At 50.7% G+C, this 26,280-nt stretch overlaps 6 protein-coding genes across 6 annotated transcripts; 5 read left to right on the top strand and 1 right to left on the bottom strand.

Moving 5' to 3' along the window:
• Nucleotides 1-654: 654 nt before the first annotated feature.
• Nucleotides 655-1,879, top strand: MIND_00306900 (uncharacterized protein; the record flags this gene model as incomplete). Its single annotated transcript, XM_037359927.1, has 4 exons — nt 655-764; nt 813-947; nt 1,000-1,179; nt 1,228-1,879. The coding sequence occupies 4 exons, from the start codon at nt 655-657 to the stop codon at nt 1,877-1,879; spliced, it is 1,077 nt and encodes a 358-aa protein (XP_037222812.1).
• A 2,326-nt stretch (nt 1,880-4,205) lies between these two features.
• On the bottom strand, nt 4,206-4,520 carry MIND_00306800 (uncharacterized protein; the record flags this gene model as incomplete). The annotated part of the gene is made up of 3 exons (XM_037359926.1): nt 4,206-4,226; nt 4,282-4,449; nt 4,503-4,520. The coding sequence occupies 3 exons, from the start codon at nt 4,518-4,520 to the stop codon at nt 4,206-4,208; spliced, it is 207 nt and encodes a 68-aa protein (XP_037222811.1).
• A 2,144-nt stretch (nt 4,521-6,664) lies between these two features.
• Nucleotides 6,665-8,396, top strand: MIND_00306700 (Glycoside hydrolase family 76 protein; the record flags this gene model as incomplete). Its single annotated transcript, XM_037359925.1, has 11 exons — nt 6,665-6,748; nt 6,801-6,903; nt 6,950-7,091; nt 7,144-7,260; nt 7,323-7,370; nt 7,419-7,495; nt 7,551-7,620; nt 7,668-7,679; nt 7,728-7,958; nt 8,008-8,120; nt 8,170-8,396. The coding sequence occupies 11 exons, from the start codon at nt 6,665-6,667 to the stop codon at nt 8,394-8,396; spliced, it is 1,224 nt and encodes a 407-aa protein (XP_037222810.1).
• Nucleotides 8,397-10,706: 2,310 nt separating this feature from the next.
• On the top strand, nt 10,707-15,109 carry MIND_00306600 (Protein kinase domain-containing protein; the record flags this gene model as incomplete). Its single annotated transcript, XM_037359924.1, has 11 exons — nt 10,707-10,814; nt 10,880-11,096; nt 11,142-11,256; nt 11,307-11,997; nt 12,044-12,384; nt 12,434-12,812; nt 12,861-13,017; nt 13,066-13,127; nt 13,173-14,353; nt 14,404-14,786; nt 14,832-15,109. The coding sequence occupies 11 exons, from the start codon at nt 10,707-10,709 to the stop codon at nt 15,107-15,109; spliced, it is 3,912 nt and encodes a 1,303-aa protein (XP_037222809.1).
• Nucleotides 15,110-15,282: 173 nt separating this feature from the next.
• Nucleotides 15,283-17,406, top strand: MIND_00306500 (Cytochrome P450; the record flags this gene model as incomplete). The annotated part of the gene is made up of 13 exons (XM_037359923.1): nt 15,283-15,478; nt 15,521-15,676; nt 15,722-15,736; nt 15,781-15,790; nt 15,842-15,985; nt 16,032-16,164; nt 16,219-16,350; nt 16,396-16,744; nt 16,794-16,875; nt 16,921-16,939; nt 16,985-17,094; nt 17,145-17,288; nt 17,337-17,406. 13 exons carry the CDS (start codon nt 15,283-15,285, stop codon nt 17,404-17,406), a joined length of 1,560 nt encoding a protein of 519 aa, XP_037222808.1.
• Nucleotides 17,407-22,287: 4,881 nt separating this feature from the next.
• On the top strand, nt 22,288-23,748 carry MIND_00306300 (Clavaminate synthase-like protein; the record flags this gene model as incomplete). Its single annotated transcript, XM_037359922.1, has 8 exons — nt 22,288-22,430; nt 22,485-22,607; nt 22,666-23,006; nt 23,053-23,066; nt 23,123-23,194; nt 23,243-23,331; nt 23,385-23,601; nt 23,665-23,748. The coding sequence occupies 8 exons, from the start codon at nt 22,288-22,290 to the stop codon at nt 23,746-23,748; spliced, it is 1,083 nt and encodes a 360-aa protein (XP_037222807.1).
• Nucleotides 23,749-26,280: the final 2,532 nt, after the last annotated feature.

Below are 26,280 nucleotides of genomic sequence, written 5' to 3'. Positions count from 1 at the left end.
CCCCCCCTCCCCCCGTCCGTCCGTCTAACTCCTTGTGTCGCCCACCCACTTCATACTCCCATTCTTCTTCACCTATGTACCTTACTACCCCTTCTTATAGTTTTTGACCACTTGCTTAGTTCTCTATCTATGCGCTCCCCCCTTTCCATATACTCCGACTTTTTTGACACGTACATACTACGTATTCTTCGACTCGCTCTGGTCTCTGTACAGTATCTTAAGAACGTATTACCATGGAACCGTTAATGTCATATGCATCTGGCTTTATGCCTACACACACTTTTTTCTTTGAAAACTACTAGTGTGACATCATCACCTCTGTCAACCTTTTCCTGTTTGCGAGCATGATCGCTCCGACGTTGGCTTCGACAAAGTCTCAACAGCGGTCCATTGAACTCCCCCCAGCTGCAACCACCGCCATCTTGTTCTTCGCACTTGTTCAACCTCGGAGCAAATGAACAATTAATTAACACAAGAATCAAGGCCTCGACTTCGCCATGGATGAAGCTCAACTCGACTCCCATGTTGGCAATGCGTGGCTATAGCGGTAAACTGACGGTTTCTCTGTGGGCCGATGGCGTCTATCCATCAGGACCAGTGCCAGCATTCTGTGGGTCCATGGTGGGCAATCTGCCATGAACTACTTATACTCGGATGGTGCTCGATAATATACCGCGAATCGATTTTGCCCTTCCGTTCTTTTTGCCGTGCTGGCATAGTGTCGCTGGACGACTCCTTCGATCCTGTTCTTTGCCGTCAATGAGGTGTGTTTCCTGTGGCTATCGATGGCCACAACGTTGACCACGCTGCAGAACCGGCAGCCTCCTCTCATTCTGTATCCTTATTGTCGGCATCTTCGCTTTTGAACCGATCGTCGCTCCTCCAACCGTGCCTGTAACCATCTTCCAGTCTGTGCCCAACAATCACACGGACGATCCCAACCCCAAGTAAATGACGCCGCTCTGTCCAAAGCTTCATACGCTTAACACAGTCGTGCAGTCCTTTTTCGGGCCAGCCTACACCGACGGCGCTCCCGTCTGTCTCCATAGTTGTCATTTGTGCGGCCAATGCCGTTCCAAGCGGCGTCGAATGCGTCCCCAAGCATTCGGAAACAACAACAAAGACAATTCAGAGTGCGAGTGACTTTGAAACGTCGTCTGCTGTGGTATCTTTTCACCCGTGCGTGGTCCTTTTGTCTCACTCTTATCTATTTGATGTTTTATCTAGCCAGACGAACATTCCCTCCAGCTCCACGCCTGCTAAGGACACCATTCCCAATGCTCTCAATGTACAATTGCTGGTTGGCTTGGGAGTCGCAGTCGCCTTCATCTTGGCTGCCATCATCTTCCTTCTTGTGCTCTTTTTTCGACGGAAAGACAACCACAGGAACGAGGACCGCCATTCGCGGGCGAAGGACGCAGAAATGGGTGGATTAGATCTGCTTGCGCTCGAGATTACACCGTTCGACACCATTAACACGACTCGTGCTCAGGCCATGGGTATCATGATGGCGCGAGCTCCGCCTCCATTGTCAGAACCGGTTTCCAGTCTGCTGGTGACTCGTCCCATAGCTTCACCGCCTTCAACTCAGAAACATGCACATCGTGAGGAGAAGAAGAAGACTATCAAGTCAGCACAAGACCACTCGCCAAACATGCGACCACTGAGTGAAGATGCTGACGATTTGAACAAGGCTCCGCCGCCATTGTATAGAGAGTCTGGACTGGGCTGGCAGCTTCAGGACTGCGAATCCGTTCATTCCGTAGTCAGTTCTACACCCGTCATTCGCAGACACTCCAGAACGACCTCAAGCAATGCCGTTCCCGTAGATTTGGATGTGGACACGAAAACTGTTGCAATCGAATCCGGTGCTGCTTGAATACCGGATCAATGCTACTTATGTGCGAGAGTGCTTAGTCTTCAACCAATGCTGTTGTTATTGTCCGTGCACAATTGTCAGGAAGATGATTCCAGGGTCACGTGAACGATCATTCTTCATTCGACCAACCACCCCCACAAAATTCTTTCCGCGTTGCCAGAAAAATGGCTGCGAAGAACCATGCTAGCGCTCCGCTATTTGATGGTTTATATTCAAGTTTGCTGTAGCATCCGTCACGCAAGACAGCTTTACTGCCTACCGAAACTACTTCCTTGTATTCCTGGGTTCGGAATACTCCGTAAGTAACCACAAACCTCGTTGAGTACAAAGGCCATCTGCCCGTTGCCGCCACATCTTTGCTTCTATCTTGAAGTTAACAGTTCATTGCTTCTTGGTCTATCACGACCATCGACCAATGGTAGCTCTGTGTGGGTCCCCTACCAAATGAAGAACAATAACGTTCTTGTTCTCACTTGACAGACGCCGTGATGCTGGCTTACGCAAGGCAGTCAGGCAGCCGTATATCTAGGACCGCTCCAGAGGATGTCCACAAACTACCACTCGTTCTCTGTTCACGACCACTCTCCACTGTTTTATTCATTTCGTTAGCCCTATCGGATACGACCACCTAGCATGCAGTATGGGTTTCAACTTGCCTCTATTCTAGCTTGCTCAACGTACTGTCCAGATACATCCTTCTTTTTGTTCCCCTCTTTTCCATTGCTAGCACACTTGTCAGTGCTCAATTGTCCGATTCGTCAGTGTACCTTTTCTTTCAGTTGTCTTTTGACTTGCTCATCTCTATTCTAGTCTTCTTGCATCCAAGTCTACGACCCCTACCGTCACTACGACCGTTCTGTGTCCCACAAACGCAACTCCGAGTGTTACCGACTGTATTTCTATGACCACCAACTCGGACACTTCCGATATTGATTCTTCGTTGTCTCAATCGTATGTACAAATCCTTCCATACTCACCTATGCGCCTAATCTTTCATATCAGCCCATTCTCAGCCCGCGTCTACGAAATAATTCCATCCACTATCCCTGCCACTCCGACCCCAAGTACTTTTCACATCTTACACCCAACTGCGCAGCTCGTTGCTGCCCTATGCATTGGGATCTCTCTCTTTATTGGATTCGCTGTGTTCCTTTGTGCCTTTTGCCACCGGGTCAAGGCCGAAAATGTGCGACGAAACTCGCGCTCGACGCTCGACCCAGAGATGGGTCCCATGGCTGGCCCTGGCTCCATTCTTGCGCTTCAGATTACGCCGTTTGACCCTGCTGTCCGCGACACGATCCGCTACAAGCCACATGCATGGCCCACGTCTGCCACAGCCCTGATGGAGGCGTATGAGCAGCGCTCGAAGGGATATGCCAACATTAGCAAAGAGTCGCTTTCGCCCTCTCAGTGCGGCAAGATGGCACACCTGCAGGAGTTTAAGACGGTCCGAGAGTGCGACCATGACAGTGACGAGCTGCCACCCCCAAGCTATAAAGAGCGCGAGCCGCTTCTGTCGCAAGCACCGGCCGCGAGCGGCGTGCATTGAACGTTAGACCGATGTCGATATTTTCCTTTCGTTGTACCCAACCATGTAGCCTCTTCCCTCAGTAGAGTATTCCCGAATAATAAATTATATCCAGCCCGTAGTGCGGGATTCAAATGTAGCAATCTTGAAATGACGCTCTGGACCAACGACGACAAAGCAGGGTGAGCATCCTCGACCGTCCTTGCATTGTGAGCCTCAGTGTTGAGGGGGTCCAGACATAAAGACAACACAGTGTTTGAACAACGAGGAGTAAGACTACACATGTCATTGTATGGGACCTTGAAAAAAAAAAGTAGGAAAGTACGAATGTGCCCGACTCTGATTAGCCGCCAACCCAGTGGAATGGTGGACAGACGGCATGCCCAGGGTCGTGCGCTCGCTCTACCCAACGCGTCAGCGTCAGACGCCTCGAAGGAACGACGTTCGAATGAAAAGACGCAGAGGGACGACTGTAAGGAAAATTGATTGATCGGTGACACCCTATATAGTGGGCTCCACGTGACTGATTTCGGCGTCGAGCGGAGCAGTTCGCATCATCGGCACCGAAACATACTACTTACAAGCACAAAGTGAAAGCGAAAATTATGTCGACTCGGAGCCACCAGTCCATGGAAGGAGGGGATGGGGGGCTGAGAATAAGCATAGCACTAAGCGGCACAAAGCAAACAAATATTCACGTTTTAGACAAAGAGCAAATGTCAGAGGGCAAGAATTTGGATTGGCAGCCTGAGGGATATGTAGTATTCGACTGGGACATAAGTAACGGCAGAGAGCATTCTATGCGTGGATATTTATTCCCTGAGCAATCGATTTAGTGAGGCCTGCATCTTGTTTATTATGAGTCGGAACTCACGCATTCAAGGAGTTGGCGCAAACAAAGCGATGGTTGCGCATGCTTTCGAACACGATCCCAGAGCGGTGTTGCATGCAAGAATTGCAGGACAGGTGGCAGCGGCTGCAATGACTGTCCCGAATGTAAATCCAGCAGCAGAATAACAGGCCACCGCCACGGTATTACAGCCTTGAAACCAAACAATGAGTGTCATCGGAAAGAAAAACAAGTTGAAGGCGCACCGCTTTGACAAGCGGCATAGGCCATTGGGCCCGCTTTGACTTGAAGAGGGAGCAGACTGAGAGCGACAACTGACAAAAGGCCTTTCGAGATGTTCATGGTTGGAGGGAGAGAGGCAAACCAAGTTGAATGGCCCGCCGGCGGGGTCTACTAGTAGCTTTTGTAAGGGAGCCGAATCACTCAGACTTGCTTTCAGATAACCTTTTGTATTATGTGGAGTGTCCGCTGTCGAGCTTTAATCTTGAAGTCAAAAGAAACTCAAGCCCTGGGGTGTATTTTTTGGATTCATCTTGAAGGTATCGCACTTGAGTCTTGGCCACTCCTCACTGCGCTTGATAACGGAAGTAAGTGGTCAATGATAGGTTTCGATGATGCAAGAAGACTCTGGTAATCGACGCCCGAACACCTTAATACTAGTAGTATATAGCAAACTTCAAGTCGTGACTCTTGAGACTAAGTCTTGGCCGTCGACAATTGAAGTGAAGACAGACAACATACGATAAACCCCGACTGTGAGGATGACCTCGCCTGCCCACCCGCGTATTCCCATCTTGGAGAATGGCTGTACGAATACTTTTGCGCCGTCCAAACCGATGGCTAGTAAACTGCCCTACTCATAAGTCAAGCTCCTTCAGCAACTTAAGCACGAACTTGAATATCGAGCCACTAACTGGGATGGAGACCCAAGCTCGTATGTTAGAGGAGCTGGGGCAAAGCGCACGCGCAGTGATGCCAAAGCGGGGTTACAGGCAGCTGTTACCTCCAGCCGTTCAACAAGTAAGCAGCTTCAGGGTAACTCATCGAAATTTGTCGCTATCATCTCTGCTCATCCGTTTCCGGGTCCTCGATCGGTGCTCAAGTACAACAGGTGATGTGACGCCAGAAGTACTTGAAGCAAGAGCTCTACATCGTGCCCGGTCAGCTGAGATTGAGGTCAATTGCTCAAACGACGCAACGCGCCGTGGCCTTGGTCCAGGCATTCCGATCACATGAAGTCCAAGCCGGTTAACAATCTGCTGAGTCTTCAGAGAAGTGTAACGGCCGTGCACACAGTGGGCCTGAGCGTCATTCTCTTGCGTCCATAAGTTCAGGGTAGCTTTCGTCGGACTTTGCCGTTGAGGACGTCATCTACTGTCGATGTGGAACCGTGACCGTCGATTATCGATGTCGGAGGCAGCTAATCGGAGTGATAAAGTCCAGCGAGTTCACCATGCACCATGTAGCGAACTGAGTGCTTTCGATCAGGAGAGAGCCTCAGGCTAGAAAGAGACAGCATTTGAAATCTGCTTCGAAAATGACCACGAGGAAGCTGAAAGACTTCGGGTGGTGATGTGCCCCAGTGAAGATGAGCACAGGACCGAAACAGTGAGATAGACATGCAGGGGGTTTGACAATGAAGCTCGCAGGTGGTGGTGTAACCAAGCAGTGTTACAATCGCAAATGATGTCGCTGGCCAAGTCGGCTGGTTGACGTTTGATGCCATCAAACTTTCTTTCAACCCAATCCTGCACGACCTCTGGAACCTACACAATGGCCGGCTGATCACCTTCTCTAACGAACTGAGGTAAATCAACGGCAGACCGAGGACCGAGTAAGACTCGCTTGGACAGACTGGGAAAGTGACGAGATGAGCGCCGAATCTGAGCTATCTTTCTCAATTGCAAAAGATATGCAGTCGTTCGCGTCGGAAGCATATCCATCCTCCGACTAGGGACCGCTCCACTGCACATGGAACTGACAAGTGACTAGTAAGTGGCAAATGCATACTGGCCTTTATACTACCAACCGTTTTTCCCCGCTACAGCAATATATTTTGATGGTCGCTATCAACCGAGGATTCAGACTCGCGGCGGCGGGCATCGCTGTGCTGGTGGGGTGTCTACCTCGTCTCCGGCACCCGTATCCCACATCTACTTCGTGTTAACTTAACTTCGTGTTGTGCCGTCCAGCACGAGAACCGCAGCTGACGCCTTTTCGCGGTCACGCGGTTCGGCCTCCTCCTCGGAACCGCATGATACCATCGCGACATCGACGAAACTGTAATGTGCAGATTCTGTGTCGTCACCGGGGCACTGCAAAGCTGATGAGAGAATCTATCTTGGTCACGGTGGTTGCGGTATAAATGGATCCGTGAATTCTCGATGCAACATCATCTCCTTCTACCATGCGTCTTCAACAAGCGTTACTGGGGCCCCTTCTCGTTTCCTTTGCCTTTGCGCAGGACCTGGGTGTCCCACTATCATGGAGGGTGTGTCACTCCCCAGCACAATTCGACTCTCGCTCATTTGGCTCCTGCTTAGAAATTCAGCAACTCCCGTCCCCGTTCCGAGCGGATTACCATCGCGCAAAATGCTATCAACGCGATCGTTCCCCAGCTTGACTCCTCGAATGGAGAATTCAACAGTAGGTCTTGATCGTCTGAGTATTGTCGTCGATTGATGTGTGCTAGGCATTGGATATTGGCAATCAGGCAATGTGTATTCCGCTGCCGCCAACCAAGACAAATCCGCTGGGACGACAACCAATCGGGCGTTCGTGATCAACAATCTCAACCTTGTCTACAGCAAATATGCGCATTATGACAAATATGGGTGGGTCAAGAGCTCCCTCTCGATGGCGACAGTGGCTGACTTTCCGATGCAGGGTGTGTTTGAGCATCTTGCGCTACGGCATACGTATGTTCTTTGAACGCTTATTCAGTATAACGATGACGCGATGTGGTGGGCACAATCGGCGCTCTATGCATACCGCGCCTACAATGTTTGTTCTTCCTCTGCCAATCAAATAATATTTAATCATTTTGTCCTCCCGCTTTAGGACAGAAATATGCTTGCACATGCGGTCGATGTTTGGACCCATGTTACCGGCTAGTCTGTCACCTTCTTTCTGACTACGACCGGTGCCTGACTCCGTCTTAGTGTCGTTACCCAGGCCCAAGCCAACTCTGGCAGGAACCCTTTGAAGACAGTTACCATCCAGTCAACCTGCAATGGAAGTGAGTCGCTTTTTGTGGCTAAAGTGTTGTCGATTGTAACAATATGGACTCCCAGAGACGATGGCGGGAGGCGTTTTCTGGACTACCAGGGCAGACGACGGAGGGATCAACTCAATCACCACCGGGTTCGTCGTTTATACTCCTTGCTATCGATGCTGATTTGGTACTCAAGCCTCTATACAACGTCTGTTTTCATATGAACAGCATGAAAGGAGATATTGAATCAATTTAGGCTTTCTGCTTTCTTAGCTGAATACACCGGTAACTCGACCTACACCAATGCCGCGATTCTCAGCGCGAATTGGATCAAGAACCACCAAATCAATGCAAATAACATTGTCCTCGACACCACCAGCGCCGATTGTTCGACCGGGCCTGGACTTTACACCTATAACAGCGGCAAGTATATCGAGGGACTGAGTGTTCTGGCAGCCGTCACCGGAGACTCTTCGTGGACTTCATTGTGGCTTTTCTACTTGCCCTAGAGACATTACGAACTGACTGATAACCAGAATGATCAATATCCTGAACTCTGCTGTCAAGTCGTCTGCATGGCAAGGCTCCGACGGCATTATCACCGAAGGCTCCAGCCCTGGTGGCAATAACGACGGTGTCGGTTTCAAAGGTCCGTTATCTTCTGACCCCGTACCACCCAGGGCCGAGATTCCTTACAGCAATCTTCATTCGCGGCCTCCATGAAGCCTGGACCCGCAACTCCCCCAACACCGCTCTCCTCACGCTTATCCACAGCTACGGCGATGTGCAATACAATGCGCTGCTCGATCTGGCCGCGACCGGCAACACCTATTCGTCCAACTGGCACGGTCCGCCTCAGGCATTCACGACATGGGGCCAACTTGCAGCGTTGGACGTGATGACTTCAAATATTGACACCAATTAGCTGGAGCACAAGGGATTTTTAAACTGTAGTATGTAAGAAGAAGAATCTGATCGAGTATTTGTTGTTTTTTGAGACGCGGTGACTGGACGCGTCTTTTGCGAGTGACCGTGTCCGTCGTGACGTCAGCAAGTGTTCTCGTTCAGAATCTCATGAACCAACAAAAAAGCAAATGTAGCTCCGAACTTTGCTGGTACGGACAATACATATAGAGGCTCTTCTCATAGACTTCTCATTCACCACACAGAACTGTTTGTTGCCTTCGCGATGAAATGAATGTCCGAATCGTTCTCATGGATGACGTTCTCCCTGGTTGACTCGAACCCATAACATCTTCAAGTAGTCTACATGCTCAACCTCTCGACGGAGTTACTTCAGGAGATATTCTGCCACGTTAGTTGTACTGCATTCACATCGACCTTTCTCACTTTCTCGATAGCTAGATGCAGCCAGCCTCAGTGCAATACGCCCAGCTTGCAAGCGTCTCGGTTCCATGGCCGACATATTCTTTCTAGAGACACTTATTCTTCCGACCAATCGGTTGAATGTCGATATGTTGAATGCCATTGCGCGTGGACATTCACCATGGTCAATCCACACCCGAAAGCTCGTTGTTGCCCCAGGTCGTCCCTCTTCGACTCCAACTGAAAAGGATGCTTTAGCAATACTCCCTTTGGCACTTTCCCGCTTGGTCAAAGTATCAGTTCTTTGGTGCGTGCCTCCGCATTTCGTCTCCGACGTACACTCAAATTCGTTCAGCTTCAAGATCACTTCCAAGGACGAGTCGGGACTGACCGAAGCTGTGTTCAATGCCATACAATACTTCCAGCTTCGTCATTTTGACCTCATCATCGACTCCAAGGACATGTTCGTCCTACCATTGGTTCCGGCCCATGAACTTGAAGTGCTCAAAATTACCGCCCCCGTCTGGTATAGGCCCCTCTCTCCAGACCCATTCGACTCCCCTCCTCCTCCCGATCCCGAAGGTCCAATGACTCCTTCGATTCCATATCAAATCGGACAGCTCGTCGCCAGCAATCGGAGCTTGAAGGCATTGAAAATCTCTCAAGGAAAGGACTGGGATGATGTTTGGCGGGTTCTCATTTCTTGCGACATATATCTGTCTGAACTTGGAACCCGTGAGCTTAGCTCAATGCTGCTAGCTTATCTCAGCTCGTATACCGGACTCGTGCGGTTGAATTTACTTGGTGTTGACGGAGACTCTCAAGTGGCAGATGACAACTTCGCTGATATTTTCTTTTCCGCCGTCCTACCCAAACATAATACTACATTGCAAGAACTCAGGTGCTGTTCCGCCTACGAGAGCAACTGGCTGTTTGGTCAACATAATGCTCAGGCTATAGTAACGCTCATAGAGCTCAGACTGTTGGAAATGGGTGTAAATTCCGGGGATGTGTCGAAAACGAACAACATTCTCGTATGTCCTCTCCCTCTGTTTCATCAGCAGTACCGCTCATCACATTTGCAAGCCTCTTTTGTTCCAAACGGCTATTGAACTGCCCAGACTCAAGTATCTCGCTATCTATCCTTCTGGCTTGACATCCTCCCGTTGGGCAACATGTGGTAGCGGCGACATTGGCTACAGAGAATATATGGCGAAACATGTGAATCAGGCTGTCGCAGCCGTCCTGCCCCGATTTTCCGCTTACCTACGTGAAGATGAGTCTGCATACGCTTCAGACATCAATTGGCATTATGAGGTTAGCGCTGGTCCGGCCCATCTTCGAAAACCTCCACGAAATCAAATAAATCTCAAGACGTTCGAGGGCGGGATGTGGCGAAGGGTCTTTTGGGCAGGAGAGCTGGTTGGAAGATGATGCAGAGTGAAAGCAGAGCTAGCTCTTTCTGGACTGTGCCCAAACTATGCCTCGATTACCTCACCAACGTCACATCACTCACCGTGACGTTTATTCACTACATCGTCTTAGTCTTTACAGTCCTCAACTCAACCTCAACTACTGCTCCTCAATCCCACCCCTTTTTACCGTTGTTGTATCCACCATGTCGTCCATATGGTGTCTCTCTCCAAGCGTTTCGATACGAAGCAACCACCAACTCTGTTTCCAAGTGCCAATCCAAGAACGTCAATGTCTGAAGACCCCGACATATTCTGTACGTGCCTTCTCTTCTTCTTCTTAAGACACGCGTTCACGGAGGTCCGAAAAGTGCTCACCCAATATATCGTGATTTGCGGAACGCCCAGGTCCTAGTACATCTCGGCGCTCGACTACACAGCGCCGGCTGTCGATCTTTTTGGGGTACTCTCCAGTCTCCTTCACCGACCACGACGAAATGGCGGACCCTTCGAAGCATGGTAGGGAGGACGAGACTGTTGCTGCTGTAGAGAAGGGCTACACAGCTGCTTTTGCCCCCACCACGCTCTCAGCCAAGCAGGCCAAGGTTGATCAAATCGGCAAGTCTTCTTTCGCATTCTGTTCTCTGGCTCGTTCTAACATTTTGCAGAGGACACCCTCACGGAGCGCGCCTCTCAGGTTTCCGATGCTTACAGCAAGCTCAATACTTTCTTCGCCGCAAACTCTGCCACAATCAACAGTGCCGCCAACGTTCTTTTCAACGTCGATGTTAAGTCGATCGAGGGCGCCATCACGCACTTTGCAGAGACGTCAGCGGTGGTAATGAAAGGCTTAGATGCGCTGAGTCAGCTTCATCCATTCGTTGGCGGTAGGTTTATTGGTCAATTGGAGCGAAACTGATATTCGGGTATAGTTGCGGTACAAGCTTTCAAGCTCGTCATTTCGTTTGACCTCACCCGTCGCCAAAACAACAAAAAAGTTCTCGCAGTCAAGTTGCAGATGCAGGATATGATGACAGTACTCTTCCAGTGCGCTTTTCATCTTTCTTCGTGTCGCAAGGGTTTGACTCGGTCAAAAGGCTGCGGAATGTACGAAACCCGACCGACAAGGGACCCGATGGCACACCATTACAGGACAGAATGGCGGCCGTCCTGCAGTCTATTGCCACTGACATAACTGCTTGTGGTAGCGCTTGCGATGTCTACTTGAAGAAGAGTTTTCTGGCTAAAACCCTCAAATCCAAAATCTACGAATCGCGCCTCGCGGGCTACGCAAGTACATTTGAAGAACATAAAAAGCAGATTGTCTTCGAGCTGCAGATGCATACAGCGCTTGGCGTCGATGCAGCAAACCAGAAGCTCGAAACCCAAGAAGGGCATCTCGTGTCGCTAGAAACGAAGCTTGAGGCAATCTTCAGGAAGCTGGACACCCCCAGAGAAAAGGACATGCGAGGATTGATTGAAGAAAAGGGCGGACCACGTGCCTGTGTCGAAAGTGAAGCAGCACTCGCTGAACTCGTGTTGAAAAGCGGAGAAAGTCTTGCCGGTGCGATGGGTAATGCAGGCGGGGAGATGGATTTTGCGAATGCCAAAAAAATATTGGGCAAGGAACTTGCAGAGGATGTGGACGAGTCTTTCCGCAAGAACTTGAAGCTATTCGATCGTAAACTCGAAATTCAAAGTCAACAACTCGAGGATGCCATCAGCATTACCGAAGAACACATCTTAACTGCCATCTCGGACGGTGCCCATCGTCGCATAGTGGACAAAGTACTATTCTATTTCTCTCTTGAATGATCTCGCTCATTAATTTTAGGATCTTCAAGAACTTTGGAAAAATGAAGGTTGGAACAGAAGCGTTAAAGCCAGGCATTTTGTTCTTGCGCTCAACGACTTTTACACCGAACGATTCAGCGCGCAAGACATTGCGGGTCTTGCAAACGCTATCACTGGCTCCGCTCCGCCGTCACCCATCATCTCGCCTGTGGACGGCACCCTTCTGCTCCCCGCACCAGCGGAAGACGACCGATGGACACTCTCATATATCAACGTGGCACATCTCCAGCCGATTTTAGAGGCAGTTGATGATGATGGAACTGGTTTCATCAGCGTGAAGGAGGCGAATGACTTTGCCTTGACGAAGCCGAAAGGCTGGAGGTATGTTTTGTACGGTTGCTTAACGCGTTTTTTGTGACAAACCTAATAGTCTGCTGCGCTGGGTCGCTTTTTGGGCTGCTGGCTGGCATCTTTCCATCACTTGGTACAAGAACCGCATTTATAATTTGCTTGAAGCTATGATGGACATTATTCCTCATGTTGCGGCAGGAAATGTCAATGCAGCAGGAAATTATTTTGCCACAGGTGCGATCCGTCGCATCGAACTGCTGTTGCGGTCCACCAAATCGACTTCTGCGAAAGACGCTTATGGGAAGGACGACACTGAATATGCCAAACTCAACGCAATCAAGGACGAGATCCAGAATGCCGAAGAGAAGCGACTCAAAAAACGTCTAGAGGGAATTTTATACGAGGTGGATGATGTCGCGACCGTTAGACTGGTTACAGGACCAAAACGAATCGAAAGAGTAAGTCCATTCCTTGGTTCGGGACAACAAACAGTAATCTTCATCTAGTATATCTACCCGTTGCTATATCTCATTCTCAAGCGGCACTTTGATATTCTGCGCCTTGCATGTCTACACATTCTTGACGACGGCGAATGGGACTCGATGACTGCGTCGCTCATGAACGTCATGAAAGTGGTGGATGAACGTCTGAAAAGTTTAGAAGGTCAGTGTGCATACTTGTGGATAACAAAGTCTCACGCTTGCTACACAGCCGTATATAAAGCAAATTGGCAAGATGTTGGTGAGCGCCTGGGTAACTTCGCATTCGGCATGGTCAGTATCGACATAACAAGATTGTGGGTCTGACACTGTCTGCAGTTCCAGCTTCTACATAGCACGCGAAAGCGGGATGTCATCAACAATACCATCGGGCGGTTTGTGGAGGAAGACGGATTCGGCTGGGAGGACGAAGATTTGAGCCCCGATTGGGATGAAGACGACCCAGCGACAATCAAGGCTACTCTTGCCAAGATAAATCCTGATATTTTGAATTACGACATTCAAGATGAACCCCACGATATATACGACTTCGAATCGGGGAAACCGAGGCCTTCCGGTGGAGATGACATGGATGGTATCTGGGTCGGCCAATTTGTCGATTCGGGTGGTGTTGCGCCACAAGGGACCGTCTCGCTGTCGTTAACGCGCAAGGGCAAAGAACTCAGTGGGATGCTTGAGTACTTTTTCGACACGCTCGATGTGGGCGGGACTGTGGAGGAAGATTCAGAAGACACGCCGCAGAGAAAGTTCTCGCTGAAGGTGGCGTGGTTGGATGGGTACTACACGCAGTGCGAGGGCGTGTATGATCCGGAACGTGCGACGCTGACGGGGACTTGGGTCAAGCAAGAGGAGGATGAGGAGAGTGAGAGTGATAGTTCTTATGAACCAAGTGAATCGGGTGGGAGCGATGAAGAGGAAGAAGAGGAGGAGGAGGAAGAGGAAGAGGAAGAGAAAGAGGAGGAGGAAGAGAAAGAGAAAGAGGAGGAAGAAGAGAAAGAGGTTGAAGAAAAGGAAGTGGAAGGAGATAAGGATGATAGAGCGGATTCGGAGCAAGAACGGGAGGGAGGCGAACAACAAGACGAAACGAGCTCAGTTAGCTCGTCCTCTTTTTCCAGTGACACCGATGACACCGACATCACAACTGGAACTTTCGTATTCCGTCGAACGCCACCCTCAGCTTTCCGATTCCGTTACACTGATGCCGAGTTCACTGCAAATCCTGCAAGAGCGCGGTGGAAGTTTGCCATCTCAACGACCATCAACAGTGTCCAGAGTTCCCGCATGACATGGCCATATCTAAAAAACCGCTTCGCCGAACGCAAACGATGTCTCGAGCTTTTCGCGCATTATTTGGACGACGATCAAAATGTTACTCCGTGGACTCCTCTCTCGGAGGCAGAAACAAGAGAGCTCACTGAGCTCGCTGGCAAGATATCTTCTGCAGATGCCCGGTTTTATTGTGACATGGCCTATTTTGAACTCCAAAAACGCATCGCTTTGTATGTTGTTGACATCATCTTGCTGCTGCCTCCCAACTGACTTTCCACAGTGGTGTTGTTTGTGACTCATGCGATCGCGAAATTCGAGACAGTCAACTTTTTTGTGTCGAATGCATCAGCGACGAGTACAATGAACACGTCGACCTCTGTTCCGCCCACTCAGACGAGACCCCGAGATACAAACAGCAGCAACACCAAAGTTCACATCTCATGATCAAGACTTATCAGCGCATCCAAGACGGAGACCTTTCATGGGTCATACCCGAGGCCACGGTTGTCGCAGCGCGCGTCAAGAAAGCTTACCGGGCATCCCGTTCTCTTCTTTCGAGGGTAGAGGGAAGGAATCGGATCCGCAAAACTTCCAAGAAGGCTCCGATATGTTGCTGTTGCGGAGATGTAATCACTGCTCCGTTTTTTGCCTGCATACGGTGCCGTGCGTGTCCCTCTCCTCTTCTCCGTCATACTGATGCTTTCATAGTCGAAAACACCTTCATCTGCACAAACTGCGATGCTAAGCAAGCCGCGGCGGCCAGCTCAAACCACACCCTGCTCCATCCCTTGGTGTATATTCATGATGGCGAGCGCCCTGAAGAGGAGGTCGAGGTCACGGAAGAGACGAGGCTCGCCGACCTTGAGCAGAAATTGTTGGGCCTTGACTCGAAAATTGTGGGGCTGGAAGAGAAGATCGATACGCGCTTTAGCTCGCTTGAGGCACTGTTGAGTGGAATCGGGGAGAAACTCGTGGGGAAAGTATAGCAGAACGTTTTGCTTGTCATGGCCTCTTTCCAACGTTCATCAGCAATGGTCAACTTCTTCTGTCTGCGCACTTGCAGCGCACCTACTACTTATTCCCACAAAATCTCACTGATCGGCTGCCACACTGAGAGAGCGCAGTAGTAGTTTGAGCGTCTGCATTTCCCATTGTCCCAATGGACATGTTGACATTCTGCTTTCTGGGCTGCGCCGTTGTGTTATTCTGCATTCTGACTCGACGCGGTTACCAACGACTTTCATACCACCTTCCCCTCCCTCCTGGTCCCGCAAAGCTCCCAGTCATCGGAAACCTCCTCGACATGCCTGTGGAGCGGCCATGGGAGGCCTATCATCAATGGAGCCGACAGTATCGTGCGTGCATTCGTCCGCTTGGTCTTGGCTCATGGACAGCAGACTCTGATATCATCCATTTGGATGTCCTGGGGACCTCTATTGTGGTGGTTGAAGGTGCGGAGGCCCTGAAGGAGCTGTTCGAACGGCGGTCCGCCATTTACGCGGACCGGCCCCGCTTTCCGATGCTCGAGCTCATGGGGTGGGACTGGGCGACTGGTGCGTTGTCGTAGCTTGTCCGGGCTCCGTCTCACCCCCCGCTAGCCTTCATGAAGTATGGTGCGTACATGCTCTGCCCAGGAAGAGTGAAACGTAGTTTGTAGGAAGTCGATGGTAGGGCCAAGACATTTCCCGCCCAAACACAGTATAGACTTTTTCCTCCAGGCGTGCCCACCGCAAGATGCTGCACGACTCACTCAACCCCGCTGCTGTCAGGGTATACTACCCACAACAAACTGCCGCGGCTCATGGACTTGTGCGGCTCCTCCTTCGTGACCCGGCGCCTGACGTCATGGCCGCTTTGAGACAGTAGGAAACTTTTCAGTCGTGTTTGCTCTTGTTGACTTTGCAGCAGCATGACAGCGAGTTTTATCATGGACATCACATATGGCATCAAGGTCCGTGCGGTCGGCGACCCGTACCTCAAGAAGATCGCAGAAACGATGCATGGCCTTTCGGTGGCGAACGTACCGGGGGCATTTCTCGTCGTGGGTTCCTTGCTACCGCAGGCGCGTATTCTGAATTAACTATTCTACTAATAGGACATGTTTCCCATATTGAAACGCGTCCCTTGCTGGTTTCCTGGTGCCAATTTTCACCGGCGCGCTGCTAGATGGCGCGCAGCAACTCTTGACTCTGTGGAAATGCCGTTTCAGGAGACGAGAAGAAATATGGTGAGTTGTGTAAACCTCTTTAGCAGCCACTACTAAACGCGAAAGATTGCGGGGACTGCCATTTCATGCTTCGTTTCAGATAGTCTCGAGCGGCTTGAGCCAGAAGAGCGCACGCCTCTGGACTCGAATTACGCCAACTTATCACGAGAAGAAACAGTGGTCCGCAACGCAGCCGCCGCTATCTACACCGGGGGAGCAGACACCACCGTCGCCGCATTGGGCTGGTTCATTTTGGCTCTGTTGGCATATCCCGACGTGCAAAGGAAAGCCCAAGCTGAGTTGGATGCTGTCGTCGGGTTCGGAAACTTGCCAACTTTTGAGGATCGCGCTACGCTACCTTACCTCGGTGCGCTTATAAAAGAGGTGCTCAGATGGAGACCGGTTGGCCCGATTTGTGCGTGTTTAGTTGTCGGTCAGAAGTATTAGATGCTCAGGGTCTGAAGCGATTCCCCATTATGTTGCTGTCGAGGATACCTACCGTGCATATCGCATTCCCGCGCACTCGATAGTGGTCGGAAACGCCTGGTCGGCAAATCACTAGCATCTCTTCCCCACTCATCTCTCTCACAGGGCTTTTCTCCATGATGAGGTACCGTCCACTTAGAGCTTGCCAAATCTGACCTCCACCCGGCAGAAAGCATATCCGGATCCCGAGTGTTTCCGGCCCGAGCGGTTCCTTCGCGCCGGCCAGCTGGATCCGGAGGTACGAGACCCAGAACTGGCGGCATTTGGATTCGGTCGAAGGTGGGGAATGCCTTTGTTCTTACATAGTTACCGCTATAAACGAATCTTAGGGCCTGTCCCGGTCGATGCATGGCCATGGACAGCCTTTGGATCTCCATCGCGACTGTTCTGGCAACGCTGAACATCTCCAAATGTGTCGACAAGAATGGGATGACGGTAGAACCCGCCTACGACAACTCTCCGGGTGTGCTTTGGTTTGTGACAAGCCGCCATACCCCTGCATCTTCTGACTCGTGCTCAAGGAAACCTGCACCATTTACATGTTCCGTTACATTACGCTCTACACAGGCACTCCAGGCTATGAACGGCTGAATTCGCCTCGGAGTGATCAATTCCGCGAATCAACTACTATATTTACTAGGTGTTTTTGTGACTTGCCAACGACTGAGATTCTTAGAGTGATAGCAGATCAGACTGGATCTCTGCATCAATGATGAGTTCGCAACTTGACCAAATGCTCCATCCAGCTCTACACACGAAAAGCTTTCAAAAGCTTCCTGCAGCTATCAGGGTGTGTTTCTGCACGTAGCTTTCCTTGAATTTGACGCGTTTGACGCGCCTCCTTCTCAGCGGTTGGCGATTTCCGCATATCGCGACACTGCGACCAACAGTGCAAGTAGCGCTGGCTTTCTCGGCGCCCACGGGCGGGCAGGACACACCGAAAGTGAGGACCCCCGAAAATACGGTGTTAACTTGGGTACAGATTTGGACACAATTAGGTCCAAAAGTGCCTATCACTTTGGCACCTCGTGCGGACAAATTTGGTCAAGAGTCGGTCCCAGTTTGTGACCAAGTCCGGACAAATTTGCCGGCCACCAGAGCGGCCAACCGGTGACCGACACCCGGACATAGTCCCTCGTGGTCCCCTAGCCTAGTGGTTTTCGCGCTCGCTGCATCCTGCGACGATCTCTTGATCGATTTTCGCTGTTTCACGCGTTTCCGCCTGAATTCACGCGCCGTTGATCCCATCAGCGATTTTGATGCCGCCAAGAACTTTCATACATGTTCGGACAAATTTTGCCCAAATTTGGCCTCTTGTTCGGACAAAATTGGCCTTCGGAGGTATCAAAGTCCCAACCGTATTTTCGGGGGTCCTCGAAAGTGGGATTATTGCCCGTGTTATGTCCATCTCGATCCTAAAAAGGTTCCGACGGTCGAGGATGTTGAATCCGGGTCAATTTCACCACCAGTTGCGGAGACGATTTCCAAAGCGCTTGCAGCTTGGCGTGCGACGTTTTCCCTCTTCTACGCTACTCCGGCCGCCGCAAATTTCTGGCCTCGGATATCAGTATGGGGTCCCTTCTTCGTGACCTATCGCGAACAGATCGCCCATCTGCCGAATGGATCGACATGCGGCCATACTCAGAGCATATATTTCCAGTTTATGTTCATGGTCAACAGCACCCAGCGGGACAATAAGGCGCTGCGACCCCAGATATTCGGCTTTCCGGGACTAGTGGCCATGGTTGGTCCAGCCTGGGCCGAATATGCCGCCCTGAAAAACGACAACGTAGTGCTTGAAGCATTGTGCGAGGTGCTACCCCAGCTTCCGGGGCAGTCTTCGACGTTGTTGACGGATCTTATTGGGTCTGTCGGCGGCACTATTCAGGACCTTGCATTTTGCATCGTCCGATGCATCTACGCGCATATATACAGTTCTCACAAACGACACACCGGAATCGTGGTACACCAACACCATGGTCAGCTTTCTCTCCACCCTCGACAACTTCTCCACGGCTTGTAAAGACTTCCTGACGACATCGACAGTGCTGCCCCTCTTAGCGGCAGCAATCCGCCATCGCTTCGTTTACCAGCTCACGCGCTCCCTCGTCATTATTTCGAGGCGGCTGGACGACGACGATACTCAGGATGTTGTGCACCGTTGTCTCATGGTCATCATACACCTTATATTTGGTATAGAGCACAGCAAGCAGGCGCTGGACGAAGCCCTGGAGGGCGGCCTGCTCTCTGTTGTCGCACAATCAGTCAAATGGGGGATTGAACCATGCCTGTAGAAGCGCGTCAGGACACTGATGGGCCTGCTTCCCCCCACTCTCATTACTCATCAACGTCTTATACTCGTTGATCGCGGCCTGAAGGAAGCCGAAGAGGTCTCCATGGGGGCCACATTTCGCAAGGGCTACATCGTATCCGCCTGGGACGAGGTCGCGCGTCTTACTCAGCGGCGGATGAGTGCCCTCCAACAGAGACCCAAGGCGGCTTGTGATAACCTCAAAGTAAGGACAATGCAAGTTCAAACACATTCTCCAATGATGTCTTGTGTAGTGCGGGAAAATTGGCGATCGAAAGTCATTTCGTCGCTGCTCAGGTTGTCTTTTTACCTATTACTGCTCTAAAAGCTGCCAAAAAAGCGACTGGGTCGTTGGTGGACATGACAAGAAATGTTCTTCCGACACGACTCTGATCCCTAGTACGTGTGTTCGCCCCTTCTCGTCGTCCTTTTCCAGTAACATTCGCAGACCAGAATGACCACTCCCAGCCCTCCGCTCGCGACAGACGCCTCCTCCGCGCGCTGCTGCAGGACTTTTATGACGCGCACTATACGGACTTTTACTCGGCGCGCTTGTTATGTCTTGACACCAGTGCCGACTCGAACGAGGTGGCGGTCCCGCTCATTGATTTCGCGCTTTCGTTCCCCAATCTCGACCAGCACCGGAAACTGTGGAGATACACTTCTTCGACAAGAGACTAGGTTCTAAGGCTGAGGCGGGGCAAACAAAGCCTGGCTCTGATTCTCCAGACGCCAAGTCCGAGCGAGATGTGCACACTGCCAAAGATAACCATGGCTCAGACGCCGAACCGGTAAATGAGCGGCCTGGCGACGCACTGGACGCCCAAACCCTGCGGCAAGACCTGACCAACCACTCTGAGTGGCCTGACATTTGTGCACGTGCCGTCTAAAGCGACGACGGGCTCGAAATCCATGCAGTTCGGCTGCTGGTCAGTGGCGTTGTCTGGAACGTGTGTGTCGTCCCCTTGCGGAGGAACGAGGCCGGGAGGGAGTTCCGGAGGCGCCTGAGGCAAGAGCTCGGGGTGTCGGGGTTGGCCAACAAGCTGTCCAAGGAGAAACTGAAGGAAGAAATAATGCGGATCCGGGGCGAGCGTGGAGATGTTCTGGAGATATATTGAAGGGACTATTTAATGCTAAATATGAGTGAACCACAGAATGAGTGTGTTTCGTAGTGTTATGCTCAACAAGATGCATCATCAATTTCGTCGGTAGTAAACTCGAGTTGGGCAATAACATCCACCCAGACTGCACGCGGCCGAGAAGGCTTCGGAGCAGAAATTTGGCCACAATGCCCGGTATCGCATGATAAACGGGGAAGTCTAAGCTCTCCAGTGCCATCCTGGGGCTCTCCCGGCTGTCTTTCCTCGAACACTTGTGGCGGCGGTCGATCCTGATTCAAGGGCGGGGGTGCTGTGGGCCGTGGCACAGGGCTATACGACCAAGCGCCAGGCATCGATATATCGGGAAAGACCAACTCGGCTTGGGCAGAGCGCGGAATATTTAAGTCTTGGTTGTCGACAAAGACCGGATAATTAGTCACATTGATATGCTGCTGCACAGGCGCCGCGCAGTGGATGGGCAGCAGATCCTCGGGCGACTCGTTGGGTGTGAGCAAGCCCAAAGCAAGGCTGCTTAAAAAGTCTGTGTATGAGCTTTCGGCGGCGTCTGGTAAAGGCTTCGCCGCTAGTGTTGCAAGTGACGCCGAAAATGCTGCTGAAAGGCGGTCGTTGTTCTCGGGGGTGGATGGCGTGGGAGGACGCCATGCATCGACGGTCGGGTAAGACTGGAATCCAATCATGCGGATGGTAGAGGCGGTGAGTCTAAGAGCTGTGGGTAGTTGTGGAAGACGGCGAGCTTTATGAATCCTTTTATACTGCCGCCAGAGACCCAGTCAAAGCAGCCAGCGACGCGTGGGCCAATGCCAAGGACATAATCGCGAACAAAGGCCTTTGGAGGCGCGTTGGCCAAACCTCGTCCAATGAAGTGCGTCAAAGCGAAAGGAGGCTGCTGAGCGTCGAGCTTGGAAGTGGCGAATTGCATGTGTTGTTGACCATATTTTTCACTATTTTTCAGCGAGTTCTGGACAAATGTCGACGGAGAAGCCAGCGGCAGCCATGGTCATCTTATGTAGACGAGGTGCTTCGGCATGTCGGTGATGCACTGATATGTGCAAATTAGAGCTATAAAGCCTGATCGTACGCAGGCTCATACCCAGCCCTCGTTGCAGAGCTTAATCCTAGAGCGTGTATTTCAATCTAAATAGTATCAGTTTTGGGGAAAATCAAAAAAAAGTGTGACAAATGTGACGGTTTTGGGGAGGTGCGCTCTGCAAGAGGGCTGGCGCAAGTAACCCGGACCGAGCACCGAAGCGGTGCAGTTATCCCCGGATGCGCCTGTGACGCAGACGAGTTTGGCGTGGCCGACCGCCATGGCCCATGACATGCATGACACCTGGGCTGCTCTCTGTGTCCTCGACGCGGTCCCCTTGCCCGTGCCAACCTCTCCCTTGCCCAATCTACGGGCTTCATCCTCGACAATGCCCCGCGCTTGTCATCGAGTCGGTTTGGGGGCAGTGGGGATGGACTGGGGCTCCGGGACGTGGGCTCGGACGGTACAGAGACCGGAGCGGAGGGTTGGACGCGTCGACGGACGCGGGAGACTCGGTGAATGGGTGGGTAGACGCAGTACTCGACGCGCGACAATTTGGTTGAGCGAGACCAACCGGGGATAACTGCACCGCTTCGGTGCTCGGTCCGGGTTACTTGCGCCAGCCCTCTTGCAGAGCGCACCCCCCCCCAAAACCGTCACATTTGTCACACCTTTTGATTTTACCCGAAAACTGATACTATTTTAGATTAAAATACCGCCTCTCGGATTAGCTCTGCAACGAGGGCTGGGTATGAGCCTGGATCGTACGAGCAACATGGTGGTTGAACTCAAACCCAGGACCAGGTTTGATCGGATCATCTTCTGTGTGATCGCTGCTTGACCTGCACCTTCGTCAAAGCTTCGTTGTGCAACTGCAACTTCGCATTATGGTTGAATGGGCGGCCTTCAAACTTGGGAATAACTCGATTCCGGATTCGAACACTATATAACCTGCGTCCCTAAGACAGCTGGGGTCAGCTGTTCCCATTCTATTAACTTCGCCTCTTACGACCATGGACACCAACACTCTCCCACCTTTCCCAGACGACGTACCATCCCATCCATTGCTCGTCATTGACTATGCTTTGATCAAAGCGAACGACGAAGCCGAGAAAGAGCGTCTTTGGACCGCTGGGACCAGCCTCGGGTTCTGGTAGTGCGTCATTTGCCTTGGGATTCTGTGGAATTTGGCAGGCTAACTAGAAAATAGTTTGAAGAATCATGGAGTCGACAGCGAGGTCCAAGGGATGTTCGAAATGGGTGCAGAAACTATGGCGTTGCCCATGGAGGAAAAAATGAAGTACGAACAAGGAGATGATGGGGTCTCGTTTGGGTCAGTTACGCGTCAACAATATTGCGCTGCCTCTCCTCTGGCACTAACTTGATCCTAGGTACAAGGCAGCCGGAGCTAATGCGGTGGATGCCTCTGGTACCCTCGACACAGCACAATTCATCAATGTAGCTAAAGACGATGCTCTTGCCTGGCCACAACAAGCTCGGCGCTCGTATCCGCGCACTGTTGACGCTCGAATGGACATGACAATCAAGCCTTTCGTTGAAAAGGCTCTTGACGTCAACATGACGCTTATCGCAGTCTTTAACGACAAACTTGGACTCCCCAAAGATACATTGGCGAAGCAACATTTGCGGGAAGAATACAGCGGAAGTGAGACGAGAGTCCTCTACAGTCCACCAGCAGGCAAGGATACACAGGCGATCGGAGCACATACTGGTCAGTTTCAAGCACCCTTATAGCAGCAGGTTCTTATCCCATGTAGATTTCGGGTCCTTGGTACGTCAAATATTTGCAGTTTTTTTTTTTCACACGAATTCGTCTTTCTCTCACAGTCATTCCTGCATAACCGGCTTGGTGGACTGCAAGTTTTCGTGCCCGGCTCAGAGGATTGGCAATATGTGAAGGTCAATATATATTCTTCCAATGCTTCGAATTATATCTCATGGTCTTAGCCTATTCCCGGCCACGCAATTTGTAACCTTGGCGATGCAATGGCCATCTTTAGCGGTGGAATTCTGCGCTCTAATTTGCATCGCGTCGTGCAAGTCCTCTCAACCTGCCACGAGCTCTTCTTACTCACCATCGCCCGCACAGCTCACCACCAGGTCTTCAAAGCACGCATTACCGCTTCTCACTCGTGTTCTTCACTCGACCAGGCAACTCAATCGTTCTTCGGGCATTGAAGGAAGAGAGTTCCATGATTGCAGATGCCGTTGCGCGTGCACCCGATGCAGCGAAATATGAGACGGGTGCAACCTCGTTGGAATGGTTCACTCGAAGAATCAAGAACCAACGGATCAAGAATCGGACTGTAAGTTCTTCCTTTTGGCTCGAAAGCCGTTCAATATGAACTACATGCTGAACCTCTCGATAGGGACCTGAGACCTGGATGGCCAGTCGTGGGACCGAGCACACGGAGCATACGGCAGCAGGTAATGAGATCGAAGCCTCTGCCTAAATGCAGGTGGTCGATTCCCGAAAGTGCTCCTTGAAATATATAATGATATTGCTCTATTGCTCGTTGACCTCGAACCTAAGAGTGTCATTGTCTGAGGCCTCTGAGAGGATGAGCTGGCTCGCTCTGTCCCAGGTGGACAAGCGGCCGAGCAAACAGAACATGTACAATAGTGACCGGTCTGCCTTCTGTGTTTGGAAGTTAAGCAGAAGCCATTTTACTCTGGGACTCACACAAAAATATTACAGCTGATTTCAAGTGACAGGCGCGGATCAACAATTGTGCTACAGTCATGGCAAAAATATAGTACATTTCCTTTGGGGGTAGGCAGGCCATCAATGCATCAAAAGAGGTGCAAAAAGTGGTTTTTTTACTTCTACAAGAGTATACTACATGCAAGTAAGGCTTCTCACGAGTGTCACGGATAAATACCTGTACTCTACCTGCAGGTAATTTAGGCTTCAAAACCAATACCTGCATTTGCAGCATCTGTGGGAAACGGGTACCTGTACTCATGGATACGGGTACCTGCACGGGTTATCCATGGGTATTTTGAATAAAATATTGGGATACTGAGGTATATTGACAATAATAAGAGCTTATATAGTATATAGTATCAAGTAATATACGGATATGGACACCACAGGGCATAAGAAGACTCTAGTGACTGGAATATATGGAAGATAATGAAAATTGAGATCTTCCAGAGTCATACCTGTACTCTTGGCATCCGTGGGAAACGGATACCTGTATCCGCGGATGTCAAACCTGCAGATGTTTTCCTGCAGGTACCTGTGCAAACATCCGCAGGTGTTGACACTCGTGCGGAGCTTGACATGCAAGATACAAGAAATTATGTATGGTACATTTTGTAAGAGCAACCCCAGAGGCCTGACATCAAGGTCCTAGCAGGGGAGGATCCAAAGAGAAGAAACTCTAAGGGTCCACCTGCTAGGTAGCTGACTATATACTGCTTGTCTGTAGCTGCCGCTGTTAGGCATAGAAGGCTTGGGTGGTGTTACAGGCCAGGTCACAGGGCGACTATCGGAGGGTGTTAACAGTGATGAGTGCAGAGTGGGGACAGCAAATGAGCTCTGAGTCTCTAACCAATCTAACCCACAAAAACAACCAAACTCCACTTTTCGTAGAGAGAAAGATGTATAATGTTAAGTAGGAAAAGTCACAAAACCCAAAAATTATCTTCTCCTTATGCGAGAACAGGCCCCTGTGAACAGAGCCTTGGCACAGATGTGTAAGGTTGTAGGGTTGATACAAGTTTCTTGCAAAAAACATTGATTTTGTGTGCCCCAAAGCATACTACTCAGTAATAGAAAAGCACCAATACAATGCCCAGAGAGTTTATACTCGTTCAAGATCAGGACTAACTGCCTTAAACCCTCTGAGTTGTCTCAAATCAGGAACTAACTGCCTTAAACTCTCGACCAGCAACCGAAACCCAATAAACAGCAACCGGAACTCTTGTATTCAGCAACCGAAACCCTTAATTAATAAGACATGATGATACTATTTCAAAAGAGCTAGCAAGATAGATTGACAAGCTAGATCCCCAGATGCACCTAGTAGAGCGGGGCAATCCATGAATCTCCCAAATACAAGACGGTGATATAAATACTAAAACGAAATTTATAGAATCAGGGAAAATCATAAGTAAGAAAAGTAGTCCATGCGCATAATTGTATAGGTATTGTTTCACCATATGGCTGTCAGGGGAACCTCCCTTTCGGCCTGGAGACGCGTCCGATTCCGGTCCGACTCCGGTTCGGACTCCGGTCCGGCCCTCCATCTCGCCCGCACAATCACCGATCCGTCAACGCCCTCCCGACGGTCGCCCTGGGACCTCGCCTGCGACGCCGCCCAAGCCTTCTGTGCCCGACAGCGGCAGCTACGGACAAGCAGTATATAGTCAGCTACCTAGCAGGCGGACCCTTAGAGTTTCTTCTCTTTGGATCCTCCCCTGCTAGGTCAGCTTCATTTGTATTCGCTTACCAATGTTCACTCTTTGGATCCTCCCCTGCTAGGACCTTGATCTCAGGCCTCCGGGGTTGCCCTTACACTTTCCTGAGAAGTTGAGCATAAAATGTAGAGGCGGAAAATCACCTTACGGGACTTGGTTTGTTGCTTGAAGTGGGAAGTGTCCATGGGGTCGACTCCGCATCTAGAGGGGCTGGATTGGATGATACATTCGCACCAGGACCAACGGTTCGACACAGTTGGTAGTTGAAGCTACCTCTCGCGGCCAACTGGTCCATACCGAGCAACAGTTCCTTTGACTCTCGAGAAAACGAAAGAAAGACCCATGTACCAATGTTTGGAGTGTAGGATAGAACCCGCTCCAAATCTCGGTGCAAATTTGGATTGATGAGTTTTGAATAATTGCCAAAAAGGTGCAGTTTTCCTGTCTGGTCCTGAAGGAATAGCAGACGGCCATTGTCATCAACACCGGGGGGAGTTTCGTGAAGCTGAATCCTCCGACCCCAACGAACGCTACCACCCCAATCACGTATTTTCGGAATC

This window comes from Mycena indigotica, assembly GCF_014461135.1.
Source record: "Mycena indigotica strain 171206Taipei chromosome Unknown Mind.scaff0003, whole genome shotgun sequence".
NCBI lineage: Eukaryota > Fungi > Basidiomycota > Agaricomycetes > Agaricales > Mycenaceae > Mycena > Mycena indigotica.
The sequence above is the reverse complement of the archived record's forward strand: the minus strand, read 5'-3'. Positions and strand labels throughout refer to the sequence as shown.